Source organism: Cornus florida, unplaced genomic scaffold (genome assembly GCF_030987335.1).
Source record: "Cornus florida cultivar Cherokee Brave unplaced genomic scaffold, ASM3098733v1 CherokeeBrave_3.0.0_Hap2_Chr09, whole genome shotgun sequence".
NCBI classification, from domain to species: domain Eukaryota; kingdom Viridiplantae; phylum Streptophyta; class Magnoliopsida; order Cornales; family Cornaceae; genus Cornus; species Cornus florida.
In genome coordinates, this window is record NW_026775579.1 from 23,651,787 (window position 1) to 23,667,244 (window position 15,458).

The window sequence follows — 15,458 nt, forward strand, 5'->3', positions numbered from 1 at the left end:
AATAACTGCGAGGATAGGTCAAATTGCCATTCCTACCTGTAAGTGATATTTGGAACAAATTTGTGTTTACTTACAACTAGTACAATCATTTTCATTATTAATTTGTGTTGTCATCGACTAATGTAGTATTGGTGTAGTGTCAATGTGTCACAACATAGTATCCCATTGTTTGTAACCATAGACATGAGTAATATTTATATTAGTGAACTTGATTAATAAAAAAATTAAGACTCAACATAATACGGTAAGACACCTGTAATTAAATTCTCATTCTATTAAGAATTAATTCTATTAATCATTACAAATTATCATTTAATTAAACAAGTCATTTTTAATACTAATATAAAATAATCATCAGACATATTTGAGTTTAATTAATTATAAATGAGTTATCGAGTTAAACACTTTTTAAGTTATAATCCGCCGACACAAAATATCACAACTCAACATCACCAATTGTACTTAAATAAAACGACGCCGTAATACACCGCGTTCCTCTCCACATCATCTTCTTCCCCACTTTCGAGTTGCGAACCAAAACGATCCTCCTCTTCCGTCACACCTCAGTCTCACTGAGAATGGGAAGCTTAAACAACAACAAGAACAGACCATTCTTATCACACCACCAGTCTCCGTGCACCCGAACCCACCAGATTGGTGCCCTAGCCCTAATCGCGACTACCTTCTTCATCACCAGACTCTTCGACCAATCATCACTCGCTTCCTGCAACTACTCCTCCTCGTTCAATGGCCAAACCAGATCCCAAATCGGCGTCGTCCGATTCGACAACAACGAAGGTTCCATTTCGTGGCCCGAACGAGGGTTCGGGTCCCACCTCTCCCTCAAGATCTATGTATACGATGAGCTGGAGATCGACGGCCTCAAGACCTTGATGTATGGTCGGGACGGCAAGATCTCTGCTGATTCTTGCATCAAAGGACAATGGGGCACTCAGGTGATTGATTGTTCCTCAATTTTATGTTTAATCATTTATAGGGTTCTAGCATTGAATGAATTTAATACATCTAATGAGATTTTTAGGTTTAATTTGATTTAGTATTGGTTATTTTTTTGGGCAGGTTCAGTTTTATATTGTGTACTTCTAGTGTATTTGGTGTAATCAATGCAAAACTATTGAGTGTTTTCTTCAATCCTGTTGTGAATTTAGTATTTAATATGATCATGTTAGGTTAAAGAAAAGTACATAATTGGTGTATTTTTAAGTTAAAATTTACATGCAGTTTTGTTCTTTGATTATTTAATTTTTTTTGGTGAAGAATTAATTGTTTTTGGCATATATTTGTTCTAACCATTCAGTTGGTAGGGAAGAGCCAATAAGAGAGAGAAAATGGAACAAAATTTGAAACTAAAAGTTGCTATTTCATGGCCCAAATATTTGCATCCACATATCGCCCTCTTACGTATGCGTTTCCAGATATATTCCCTCCCTTTGAAATCTGTTGTCTATGTATTTCCAGAAACCGAAATGAAATGTTGAATCAGCCAAGTGGCATTTTTGTGTTAGCTCTGTTAATTGGGGGTTTTTCTTTCTGTCCTAAAAAGTAAAATTTACAAGATTTGAATTTTCTCAGCACTGATTACATGTAAATCTTTATTTTGGTGATTTCTTATAGGTGAACTTCAATGTTTATATTATTTTTGTTCTGATTTTTCTATTATCAATTGTAGGTTAAGATACACAGAATGCTTTTACACTCGAGATTTCGAACAAGAAAGAAAGAGGAAGCAGATTTGTTTTTTGTACCAACTTATGTTAAATGTGTTCGTATGATGGGTGGTCTGAATGATAAAGAAATTAACCAGACGTATGTGAAGGTATTGCTACATTTTATTGCTTGAAACTACACCAACTTGGAATGAGTAATAGTTTGCTTGTTCAATAAGATGCTTGCAACTTGCTTTTTTACATCAGCATTTTGTTTAGTCAGCGGAGGTTTTTTTTTTTTTTTTTTTTTGGTTCCCTTTCTTTTTGCTGACTAGAGGGGTGTCCCTCACCCTTTGAGTGAAACTAATTCCCTCCGAACACATGGCAGCTCCAATTTCACATGCGGATTATATCCATGGAAACTCTCCGCGAGGCATCTCTCAAGGGAGGGGAATCTAACTTATAACCTCCGACCTTGTTACTTATAAGTGTAGTTCCTTACCAACTATTTCATTCCCTTGGGGGGTTTAGTTAGCTGAGTTGGGATTATGATTCATTTAGTTGGGATTATGATTTTTTTTTTTTTTCCCTTAGCTGATTATTTTGATATTTTGATCTATGATGGCTACATTAGACCTTTTTCATGTGTGAAAATGTGTCAAATCACAATTAATTGTTAATGTAGTTATTTCAAATATTTTGGTTTGCAGCTAGCATTAATTAGCATCAATTTTTTTTTTCTTTCTTTCTCTTAAATAGTATGAATGCTGAAAAGGACATTAATACGACATCATTAAAATGTTGACACATCAAATCGTAATAAGTAGGAAATGGTGGTTGGCAAGGTTACAACAATAGAGAAATATTATATTTATGCACAAAAAGTAGATTACACACGTCATAATTACTTTGAGATATGTAAATATGAAATGTTGTGGCCTTGACATTAAATTCATAACATATGACTTGATAAGAATCAATAATTATCCTATCTCTTACTAGTCAAAAAAAAAAAAAAAAGAATCAATAATTATCCTATCTCTTAAACAAAGGCATAATATGAGCATGACATGAACATGTATATATGTGTTTCTTTCTATATTAGTTCATAAATGTCTTTTTGCATCACCATGCATCACTTTATCATTTCCTAATTTTCCTCTCTTCCTATTGTCGTTCCTTTGATAAAAATTTCTTGTATTACACTTTTTTTTAAGCATGATATATGTGTATATATATGTATAAATTTTATATATATAATTTTTTTTCCTTACACTAATATTTTTTATGCCAAAAAAAGTCAATACTTACAGGCTACTTCTAGATATTCCTAGGTAATATGTTAGTGAAGATTCAAGAAAGTGTTTTTTACTGTTTGAAATTAAGAATTTTTGTTTTAGATTGTGGACGTGTTAAGGTATTCGAAAAGTTTAGCGTTCAATGTGTGTTTGTCATCAGGTATTCGAAAAGTTTAGCATTCAACATGTGTTTGTCATCAAAACAACTCCTTACCTCCTTAGAAGTGTCTGTGTTTATTAGTTACATGGAAAGTGTTTTGTTTTGATCATATTTTCACTTTTTTCCTTCAGGTGTTAAGTCAAATGCCATATTTTAGGCTTTCTGGTGGACGCAACCACATATTTGTCTTCCCAAGGTATAATTTATTGGTTTTGATATTTTTAATGTTTCTTGATTCAAAAGTTTTATCATCATATACCATCATTAATGTATGTGGACTCAAAAAATAATTTTGTTTCTTGTTATTGGATACATGATTTGGAAGTACTAAGAGGATGTCATATGATTAATTTGATCTTTGGTCTGGGGTGTGTTTCTTCTTATTCGCTTCTCAGTGGACGCTCGGCCAAACATGTTTTGGTTGACATATAATTTTGTCTTGGTTGTAAATAAGTTGAAATATTAAACCTATTTAATTTTAAACCTATTCCTATTAGAATACCATTGTAATGTTGTTTCAAAGGTAAGTAAGAATTTACAACAACAAATAAAGAATATTGTTTCAAAGGTAAGTAAGAATTTACAACAACAAATAAAACCTTTTTCCCAACTACTTAAGATTACATTAAGAGAGTACTACAACAAACAAAGAAAGCCTTTTATCACTATTTGAGGTCAGTTACATGTATCATATTTTTCCATTCTGCTCATTGGTCCTAAAACTTGACACAATAGCTTTAATTATAAACCTTTTGGTTCTGTTTGCTGATTGAAATTGGCAATTATTACTTCTAAATTTCACTTACTTTACTTGTTATTTCATAATTAACCAATGAGGTTTGTAGGTATTTCAAAATAGGAAACTGCATTTTGTTTTTTATATATTAACAGGCATGGCTTGATCTCAGGTTGGGACCAGTATATTTTCTGTATAATAATGTAATGGTGTTTGTTGTAACTCAAAACACATTTGATCTAAATAAATATTAGATGCCTGGATTTCAAAGTAAGCAATCCAAGTTATTATTATGAAATATGATATTAGTAAAAAGGATCATTAACCAGTGTGGTCTCCGTTAATCGAGGGTATTGGGAGGGGCAATTGGATATATAACCCTTGGCATTATTTGCACGAAGTAACTGGAAATCGCATTTTCACACTTGATACTACTAACGTTTTACATTATAAAACATGACATTATTACTGCTAAAGTTTTACATTATAAAACATGACATTCTGATACATCAAGTGACAAAATGGCTAACGGGGTTCAATACTTATATAAAAAAAGAGAGAGATCAGAGAAAAAGGGGGGGGGGGGGGGGGGGGGGTGTGTGTTGGGGGGGCTGGGTGTTTTTGGCGATAGATCAAAAGATGGAGAGATTGACAGTTCATTTTCCACTCACATCAGCACATGAATGTGACAATGCTCTTAAGATCATCTCTACACCTCATTCTTCTCTTTTTGTTTTTTATTTTTTTCATTTTTCCCCACATATTCTCATTTTAAACTAAGAGACTCAGTTCCATTACTACATTTACACTTTTAGATATCAATATAAAAAGCTATCAATATAAAAATAAAAGAATCTAGAGCAAAAAACTATAAAATTTTATTTGTTTCTCAGAATGGGATGCCATGTAATATTCACTTGTACCAGCAAAGGATATCTGAATACTTCTTATCATATTTACGGTTTACAATTTTAGTTGTCATTTTAATTATAAAAACCAGTGAAAATAATAATACAAAATTAACTTTTATTAACATTAACCTAGAAAAAAAAAAAAAAGTACAGTTCAACACTCATAACCAATCACGTCCTTGTTTGTCAACGATTCAGTAAAAATGCTACACTGATACAAAAGATATAGAATTCCATGCACGCTAAAATTTATAATAGCACAACTGTGCTTTCATTTACATAAAATTGTTGAGTGACTACTGTCCTTTATTTGTATAAAGCTTCTTTCTTCTTTTATTTATTTATTATTTTTATTTTTATTTTATTATTTTTTTTTGTAATGATGAAATATTTACTTTCACTATTGCAGTGGCGCTGGAGCCCACTTGTTCAGATCCTGGTCAACATATATGAATCGTTCCATAATTCTTACTCCCGAGGTACCACTCTTACCTCCAAAACACATTTTATGTGCTTTCTTTTAAGAGGACATGTGAACTTGGTACCACCAGACTGAAACTTTGCTCCTAATGACTGGCTTATCGGTATTGACATCTGGTCTTAGACTTCCGATTCTATCAGCTTATCTCAAAGAACATTAAGTGGAAGCGCTTTATCGTTCTTTGAAGTGAAGCGATTGGTGTGATTATAAGAAAGTTGTGGATATAATCACTAATGAGTCACAACTTGGAGAAAGTAAAAATATGGAACTAAATTCAAAATTTTACTTTCTTCTTCATTCTGGGAGCTTCTGGAATTATAATTATAACAAATGCAAATGTCGGGCCTTTGTTCTTTTTATATAGCAATTTGACCTCATCACGACCTCAATTATCTTTCCTGTTTTCAGAATCGTGACCATTCTAGGGCATCAACAAACATTCAATTTGTGTCATATTTTACTGGATGGTCCATGGATCAGGTGGCTTATATTTGGCATATGGCATTGATATTACTGGAAGATCTTGCCAATGTGACAAGAACCTGAAGATAATAGTGTGGAATGTGGATTATACTATACGAACATATTTACCTTAGAACAGGTAAAACCACCTCAGATTTCTTGTTCGAAACAGTTGACATTCTAAAAGCATTAAGCAACTATGAACTTCTTAGTCCTACCATATTTTGATAGTCAATTCAGACTTGTGTCCTCATGCTTTCATATTTGATCTTCAACACGAGAATACACATTGACATTTGACAGCAGAAATGATGATAGTGCTGATAATAACATGATGTAAAATAAATAAACTAGTCGTCATTCTTCAATATTTATATAATTATATTTGCTTGTGTTGGGTGCATGTCACAACAGGCGTTTTAAGGTTCTGTTCCTTTCTTGCAGTTGTTTGCATGTTGGTTCTTATTAAAATTGTCTTGCTAATTTGCTCCTACTTAAGAATGTTGTATGTATGTTAATGCAGGGGGATCGAACAGACAAGCGAGACACAAGTGCTTTTAATACATGGAAAGATATCATCATCCCCGGAAATGTTGATGATGGGATGACCACTCATGGTGCCAGGTTGGTCCAACCTTTGCCTTTATCAAAGAGGAAATATTTGGCAAACTTTTTAGGTCGAGCACAAGGTAAGGTGGGTCGCCTTCAATTGGTGGAGCTTGCAAAGCAATTCCCAGAAAAGGTATGTCTTTCTCCATAGCTTCATGCTTGTCTTGGCAGAAGTTCTCTTTCCTGCAGAAACTTTAAAGCGTCATGTAAAGTTTTAGCTTTATTGCCAAACAAAATCATTGATATACATATATATATTTCCCGGGCAAGATGGATTTTTTATTTTTATTTTACAAATATTGAAATAATGAAGATCAAATGAAGATCAAATGAGGGCATACCCTCATTGTACAAAAAAGGAAAAAACACCATTACGAGTGCAGCATATCTTCAAATTGGCAGCCAGTGATACCTAAAACTTCCCAATAAATCAATTTTGCAACCTTCACAGCTGATTTAGTATTACCATCATGTAAACTATTGTTCCTTTCTGTCCATATATGCCATATAGCTATTGAAAATAGCATTCTAGCAATCTTCTTTGCAGTATGAGACCATTGTGAGTGCATGATCCAGTCAGTAAGTTGTGTCAGAGTAGTAGCACCTTGTAAATTCCATGAGAGACGAGTTGAAGGCCATTCCCAAATGGTAGAAGAAAATGGGCACCAAACAAAGGGATGATTTCTTGAGTCAGCAGCAGCCATACAGCTGTGGCAAACAGCAACAACCATCATACCTATCTTCCTCAGATTAGTTAGGGTAACCTGTCATGAAGCAGCAAGCAACAAGAGGAGGATATCCTTTGTCTATAGTTATTCCAGCAGAAATTATACCAATTGACTTTAGGCTGAAAGCTCCATCGTCCCATAAACTGGAATCCGAACCAGACTGTACAGGAACAGGCAGAAGGAAATTCTGTAACTGCTGCAAGATGGCTGTATATGGTCTTGGAATGCTCCATCTGTTATTTGTAATTAGGCCACTTAGTTTAGCATCCCTGGTGAGATTCAGTCCCTAGATTCTATAGAAGAACCTCTGAATAAGAGTTTAGCTCTGTCAAATAACCTTGTAGAAGTACCAGTTCCAAATCTGAAATTGATATGCTGCGACATAAAGTGTCTTACTGCTATCATACTCCTCCAAATGCAGGACTGAGATGCACGAGGAATGGAATTCCAGTAAGAGCAGTTAGCCGTGTTTTAGTACTCAAACCAGGCTACCCACAGGCTGTCCTTTGACCTGACAAAGTCCCATACCAATCTGCATTTAGCAATGTAATTCATATCATCAATCTTTCTAATCCCAAATCCACCCTCATCCTTTGGACAAGTAACCATAGTCCACTTCAAATTATGAAGTTTCCTGCTGTTTTCAGCGGTGCCCCATAAAAATTTTCTCATTTTGTTTTCCAAAGCTTGATAACTGTAGAGGGAAGCTAAAAACTGAGCACCAGTAGTAGGTAAAAGAAGTTAAAACAGATCTCATGAGATCTACTCCGGCTCTCATCATTTGCTCTAAAAAACTCCATTTGACTGAATCATATGCTTTATGCAGATCCACCTTAAGGGCCATAAGTCTTTCACTCCACTTGTTTCCTAAACCCTCGCAAGCACATCAGAGAAAATGACGATATCCTGAATTAATCTTTCCTTTCACAAAGGCAGATTGCTCTTTCCCAATCAGAGAAGGGAGAAATTTAGCAATCCTATTTGCCAAGAGTTTAGATATAACCTTGTATAGAAAATTACACAAAGCAATGGGTCTAAAATATGAGAGTGTGGCACACTTGTCTTTCTTATGCTTCGTTTGGTTGGAGGGATGGAAAAATGGATGAAGAGATGGGGGGAGGGATGGATGAGGTATTCCCAAGGAAGGGAAGGTGTCTTTCCCATTTTTTTGTTTGGTTGAATGGAATGGATAGTAGAAAGGATGGATGGAGTGATAGTTTTTTCTTGTTTGGTTGGGAGGGAGGGAAGGAGAGTTTTTATATTCTTTTTACCAATATACCCTCATTATATAAAATTATAAAGGGTAGATATTATTTCAAAATTTTTAAAAAGGTTAAAATTGTAATTTACAATTTTATAGGTAGTTATGCTTTCTTTCTCTCCTCTCTTCCCCTCAAAAGTGGGTGGATAGAAAAACATAAAGGAAGGAGGGATGAAGCATTCCTCCTTGTTTCCTCCCTCTCTTTCCTTCCCTCGAACCAAACTTGAAAATGTTTATCCATCCCTCCTTTCATCCATCCCCCTCAATCCTTCCCTCCAACCAAAGATAGCATTAGGGATAAGGGTTATGAAAGAACTTGAAACACCTTTTGTAAGTTTTGAACTACAAAAGAAATAATGCACTGCTGTAGTCAAATCTTGACTCACATATTTGATGGGAAGGAATCCTCCATTGGGGTGCTGAAATTTTCTATTGTTTATTCTCTTTTTAGCTGGGTGATGGGGAGCTTGTTACATGGATTCGGGTACGTGTGTCGGACACAGGTATGTATCCATGTGTCGGATGTGTCAAATCTCCAAACAGAAGGACACACGGATACTGCTAAATATGCATTTTATTTTATTTTCTAGAGTAGAGTAATGTTTTTATCTAATAAAATGTTCAATATAAGCATTTAACTCATTTTAAATTAAAAATATAATATATTTGAATGATTGGATATGCTTTTTAAATACATGTCCAACCAAAAGTGTCGCACACGTTTCATGCATCCCATACCCATGTCCAAGTAATAGGTGTCCGACACGGGTACTTTTGAAGAGTCCATGTAACATAGATGGGGAGAAATTGTATATCTTCAGATGAAATTGTGGATTTTTTGGGTCTTGTATAGCTTTCGGGATGCATTCCCCTTTTGAACGCTCTCTTATATACTTTTATTTACCCAGTGCCCATCCCCATCACGATATATACTAAAGACCACATCTTTAATTTCTTGCATAGAATAAGGCTCTTCCAAAGAGGTAGCTGCATAAGCAGAAAAGGTTCTTCTAGGTTGCTGCATAATCTGATCATGGTTATTACTCTGAACTGCAAAGAAGTCCTTGTAGTAGTCCACCAAAATCTGCTTAATTTTATCCTGATCTGAAGTCGATCCATTTGAACTATCTTCCAAGGCAATGATTGAATTAATTGATCTATGATAGTTAATCTTTTGGTAAAAGAACTTGATGTATCCATCTGTCTCTTTCAACCATTTTATCCATGACTTTTGTGCGTACTAAAACATCTTCATTTGACAGAGCCACATCCTTCCTTCTAGCTTCTTTTTCTCCATCAATCAGGTTCTGATTGAAAGAATCATTCAAAAGTTTAAGCTGTATATCATCCAAAGCAGTCTTTGCACTGATAACATGTTGATGAATAGAATCAAACTGAGTTTTATTCCATTCGTTCATAACTATTTTCACTGCTTTTAACTTGGAACACATCTGCTGCGGAAGATCACCCATAGTATTCTTAGTCCAAGCTGAATAGATCACATCCTCTACCATATGCTGATTATGCCAGGTATTCAAGAACCTAAATTGCTTAGGGTCTTGAGCAATCTGAAAGTCTGATAAGAGTAACGTAACATATTGATCTGAGCATCTAGTTGGGGAGACCATCACATTTTCAGTATACCAGTATACTCATGCAGTGTGCACCAAAGTTTTTTCTTATCTGATTCCAAGTTAGCAGCATAAATTAGGCAAGCATAGAAGCATTTTTATTTATTTATTATAATGACACTTTACATGAATATGCATACACTGATCAGTCATATTAAGTACCACAATATCAAACACCTGGCTATCCCGCCCAACCCATATACAACCAAGGGTATTGCAAGTATAATTATTTGCCCAGCTCCAAGAGTTTCTGTTAAAAATTATTCTCTCTCACTCTAGTTTCCAACAGAAAAACTAAACTAAAAGAGACTTGAGAAAACCAATCTCTTACCTCTCTCTGCATATGGGGGCGATTCAAGCCCCCCATATTCTAGAACCCAATCAATGGGAAACTTGGGATGGAGCCCCACCCATAGCTAATTGCCCTCTAGTTACCCTTTGGGTAACTTCTACAACTGCAGGTTTCTTTTTATTTTTCTTCTTCTTTGATGTTTGTTTTCCTGGTATTGGAGATTGGCTAGTCTGATACAACTCTTCTAGGTTCTCATCAGTGTTTATAGCATCAAAAGGATTCTTCAATGCAACCTCTTCAGCAATTTTAGATGGGGCATTAAATTAGGGGTCAATCGTAGTAATAGTGGCATCTCCAGCAATAATAATCAAGCATTGAGACATGTTCTTCCTATTTGAACTTTCTGTTATGGTCTTCTCCATCCCACCATGATCCACAGGAGTCTGAATAGTAGGAGACCTCTCCACTGCCACATCCGACAATGATTCAACAACATTATGTTCATTGATTGGAATCCCAGAATTGTGTTGTTGAACATCAGCAGAGTGACCGACTTCATCAACCATTTTCCCTTTTTTCTTAATCTTCCAAACAGCTTGTCCTTTTGGCTGTGATTGTAACTTCTTTTTTTGTTGGACAGTTCCCAACCAAATGATGGATAGCATGACAAGCACTGTACAATTGGGGTTTCCATGTGTATTCAATTGAAGCACAATGTGTGATCCCATGCAGCACAAATTCGACATCTTCTGGTAGATTATCATGGGTATCTACTTCAATCAATACTCAAACATATGATCCTCTCTCTCCCGAGCAAGAGATATTTCATCCATAAATAGAGGTTTTGAGAACTTAGAGCAGAGCATCGATATTGTTTTAACACTTCGGCAATGGATAGGTATGTCATGGATTTTGATGCAAATTGGCACCAAGCCTAAAATATCTTTCTGCTGATTAGGATGCTTATGCCACTTATTGGGAACAATGGGACGGCCCTCATAGGAGTGGACTCTTGCTAAAACTCTTTCCATATCAGCCACATCATTCAATATGATCACCTTCATCGCAAAGCCCGTCTTCCAAAGCCTACTTAAAAACCTTTTGAAGAAAGGGAAGTATGGATGTTTCCCTAACACGTAGCCAGCAATTGAGTTACACCAATAATCAACCTGTTCAGCAACATCAGAATCTTCAATGGTCACTTTTTCACCAGACCTGTAGTTTGGAACAAACTCCACGTTGGCAAAGGAAAGAAGAGGCCAAATCGCTAAAAAGATTGCTCTATGGTTTAGGTGGTGGTGGTGATCCCATATGGGTAGAACATGCTCCCACCAGCTTGCCGGAGGAGGGTTGACCCTCCTCCACGGAAACTCTTGTGCAATATGAGAAAACCCTATCTACAGAAACCATTGAGATACATATTCAGCTCATCTATATAGTCATCTATCTCATTGATTCAGGAGTAGTATGATAGACTACTCAAATAGATATTTTTCATTACATAGAAGAAAATCCCTTCCGTCTGTACTCATATAAGCCTTATTAGTACACACTGCAAGTTAGTACCATAATAGGCATTATGTATTCATTGATATACTTCCCGTTGATAGTGATATTGGTACATGTTCGTCTTTGTTCACAAAAGCAAAATGTAATACTAGAGCCAGAATCAGAACTAGCTTCACTACCACAATTGTTGTTTTCTTGATTCTACCTACAATGCACGATTGAATTGCCTACATGGTATATTAATGAATGTTAATAAAGAATAAAAGACCGTGAAGAGAAAAATTAAGAATGAAACAACACAAGGATATACGTGGTTCGGCCACTCCAACCTACATCCATGGCACACAAAAATACAAGTGAGCTCTATTAAGGTGAAAGAATACATCTGATGAATATGAAAAATACATTGATGGAGGATTCTTAAAATCACTCCTATGAACATTCTATCAAGGCTTAAACCACTCCTATGAACATTCTATCAAGGCTTAAACCACTCCTATGATAATTATCCCACTACCCGAAGTTGACTGGAGTCCGATACGAGTAGATCCAGAGATCTGAGACACGTGGATCCAAAGATTTGAGAAGAGTAGATATGATGATTCGAGACTAGTTTCAGGTATGATAAACCTACTCTAATACCATGTTTGAAAAAAAATGAAAGATTGAAGAGAGAAATTAAGAATAAAACAATACAAGGATAAACATGGTTCAGCCACTATGGCCTCCATGGCACACAAAGCCCTATATTCTCTTAGTTTTGTTTACAATGACCACACCTATTTGTAGGTGAAAGAATACAAGTGATAAATATAGAAAATACATTGATGGAGAATTCCTAAAATCAATCTCATAAATCACTCCTATGATATTCTCTCAACAATGAAGTTCCAGTTTTTCCACACCTGGGCGTTGAATCCATTTGGTTGACATGCATACATATAGTTTCGTCACTTTGGGTGTGATCTCTTTTAATTTACTAATTAATGTTATATTTGCAACTTCATCTAATGTGAATGATACTTCCTCCAAAGTATGTGCTTACTAATTCTATAAACAGTTGGAATCTCCAGAGTTGAAGTTCAGTGGCCCTAACAAGTTGGGGAAGGTCGAATATTTTCAACACCTCCGCAATGCCAAGTTCTGTCTAGCTCCGCGTGGCGAGTCATCATGGACCCTTCGCTTTTACGAGTCCTTTTTTGTGGTCTCTCTCTCTCTCTCTCTCTCTCTCTAATTATATTGATAGGAAGGGTTCGTTGAGATGATACAACTGTTTTTACTGAACAGGAGTGTGTCCCAGTTATCATATCAGATCATGCAGAATTACCTTTCCAGAATGTTATTGAATACACCCAGATATCAATCAAATGGCCGTGGAATCGTATAGGTCCCCAGCTTTTGGAGTATCTAGAATCAATACCAGGTCTCTTTCCAGCACCCCCATTTACATCCTATTTGTGTATTGTAACCCATAACATTCTGACTAATGCCTTTGACTTGCTTCTCAGATGAGGACATAGAGAGGATGATAGCCCATGGTAGACAGGTGAGGTGCTTATGGGTTTATGCTCCTGAATCAGAGCCCTGCTCGGCGTTTAATGGAATCATGTGGGAACTTCAGAGGAAAGTGAGGCAATTCCACCAGTCAAGTGAAACATTCTGGCTTCACAATGGATCTACAGTGAACAGAAACTTAGTAGAATTTAATCAATGGAAACCTCCCACGCCCTTACCTTGAACATGCTGGAGATGATCGTCTATTGTTAACAGTATTGTGTTTGCATTAACCATGCTTTAGATCTGTCTGAGTCATACCATTTTTTCCAATGCTACAATTTGTAGAGATTTTTTTTTAGGTGTACAATCTTGTGTATACAGACATCAAGAATTGGAACTGTACTCTGTAGCTGATCTTATTTTTGCTTGCCCACATGTTACTCTAATTTACAGATTGTCTGTCCGAAAACGTTAAATGTCTCTTCTATTCGATCTTTCATTTTAATATTGGGTAAATTATACTCACACCTTCTAAGGTTTCGGTTAATGTCACTCAGTGAATCGTTTTTTTTAACAAGCTTCAAATGTCATATTTGTCCTTGATTATTTAATTAATTTATAAAATATCAATCATGTTAATTGACGAAATCACTCTCATTATTAAGCCTCTTTATCTATCCTAATCTTTTTTTTTTTTGGGTACCCATCCGCCAACACTCCCTTCCTCTCTCATTCCCCTCTTCTTGCTATGTCATATTTTTGGGGTAAATTGAACCCCTTGTCATTCTTCTTACTGGTAGAGGATTTGCCGGTGGTCGATGGAGGCAAACGTAACCGGAGGTGGAGGAGATGGTGGCTAAGGCACGTTAATTCACATAATTTGGGGGAAAAATATTGTGGTGTGGTGGTTGTGGTGGCATTAGATTTGTGATTGAGATAAGTAAGGGAAGGAAAGTGAGTGTGGGAGGAGAAAAGAGAATCGGGGGAATGGTGAGATAAAAATAACCATCTTTTTAAAATTATTATTATTATTATTTATTTATTTATTTTTATTCTATTGTGGTGGTGCACGGTAGTGGTGGTGGTGTCTGGGTTAGACATGGCTTCTCTCTCTCTCTTTTATTTTTTATTTTTATTTTTTTCTGTTGTGATGGGTCTTAGCTGGCCATGACTGTTTTAAAATTTTTCGTTAATTTCACTGACACCCCATTAAGTTTGGCCAAATATCATACTTAAAAATCTTTCGAAAATAACTATCATTCACATTACAAACTTTCGTTCCGTTTTTCACTCACACTCCAACCTTTAGTTGAATAATTCTGACAGCTTACAAAATAACGTAAAAACCATTTGACTTTGTTAAAACAACCCTTTTGCCTACACAATTGGATTAAAAGACTAAAATATCCCTAAAATTTTGTAAATTTACAAATTACACACACACTCACACACACACACACAAATATATATATATATATTACACAAGACATATATACTTCTCTCTCTCTCCACCACTGTACCTTTCTCTCTCCACCACCACCTTTACTCTTCAATGTTCTTTTGACTGGTCTCTATAATTTTTACTATTGTTAATATGTTTGATTCCTTTACGGAATTCTTGATTTTGCTAAGTACTTATTTTGGCCTTTTTTGTTCTGTAAACATTGATGTGAAGAAACCTTTTGTTCTAAACTTTTGTTTACTTATTTCATTCGCCGTGGTAATGATATGCCATTTAATGAGTCCCATCTTTGTGCTGGATCTTCCAGAAAACCTATTCAGTGCTGGATCTCCATGGCATCAAGGTTTCCACAGAAATGAACTTGCCTGGATATCGGTCACTGCAAAGTGTTCATGGAGTCCAAGGATGTAGGCCGAACTATATATATATATATATATTAGAGAGCACTTTTGACCAAGTCAAAGGGTATTTAGGAGCAAAATTGTCTTTTATATATTTTTAACGGAAACTGTGACATAAAAGTGAAAATAAACCTAAGTGATAATTATTTTCGAAAGATATTTCAGACTGATATTTAGCCAAACCTGAGGAAGTGTGACTGATGTTGTCACTCATCAAAATTCCAATTCCATACCTATCTCTTTGGATGAGAATGTTCCAAATCGGAATACTCAATCTTCATCATCTTCTCAAGTGCCAAAATGTCATGAGCCAAAAGCTCCTTTCCCTTATGCTTTAAGAGAAACCTCAACTC

At 35.6% G+C, this 15,458-nt stretch overlaps 1 protein-coding gene across 1 annotated transcript; it reads left to right on the forward strand.

The window, feature by feature from the left end:
* Positions 1-498: 498 nt before the first annotated feature.
* On the forward strand, positions 499-13,783 carry LOC132273601 (probable glycosyltransferase At5g25310). Its single transcript, XM_059774581.1, has 8 exons — positions 499-956; positions 1,691-1,837; positions 3,257-3,321; positions 5,182-5,251; positions 6,239-6,457; positions 12,806-12,949; positions 13,033-13,168; positions 13,254-13,783. Exons 1-8 carry the CDS (start codon positions 579-581, stop codon positions 13,481-13,483), a joined length of 1,389 nt encoding a protein of 462 aa, XP_059630564.1. The 5' UTR covers positions 499-578; the 3' UTR covers positions 13,484-13,783.
* The last annotated feature ends 1,675 nt before the right edge of the window (positions 13,784-15,458 follow it).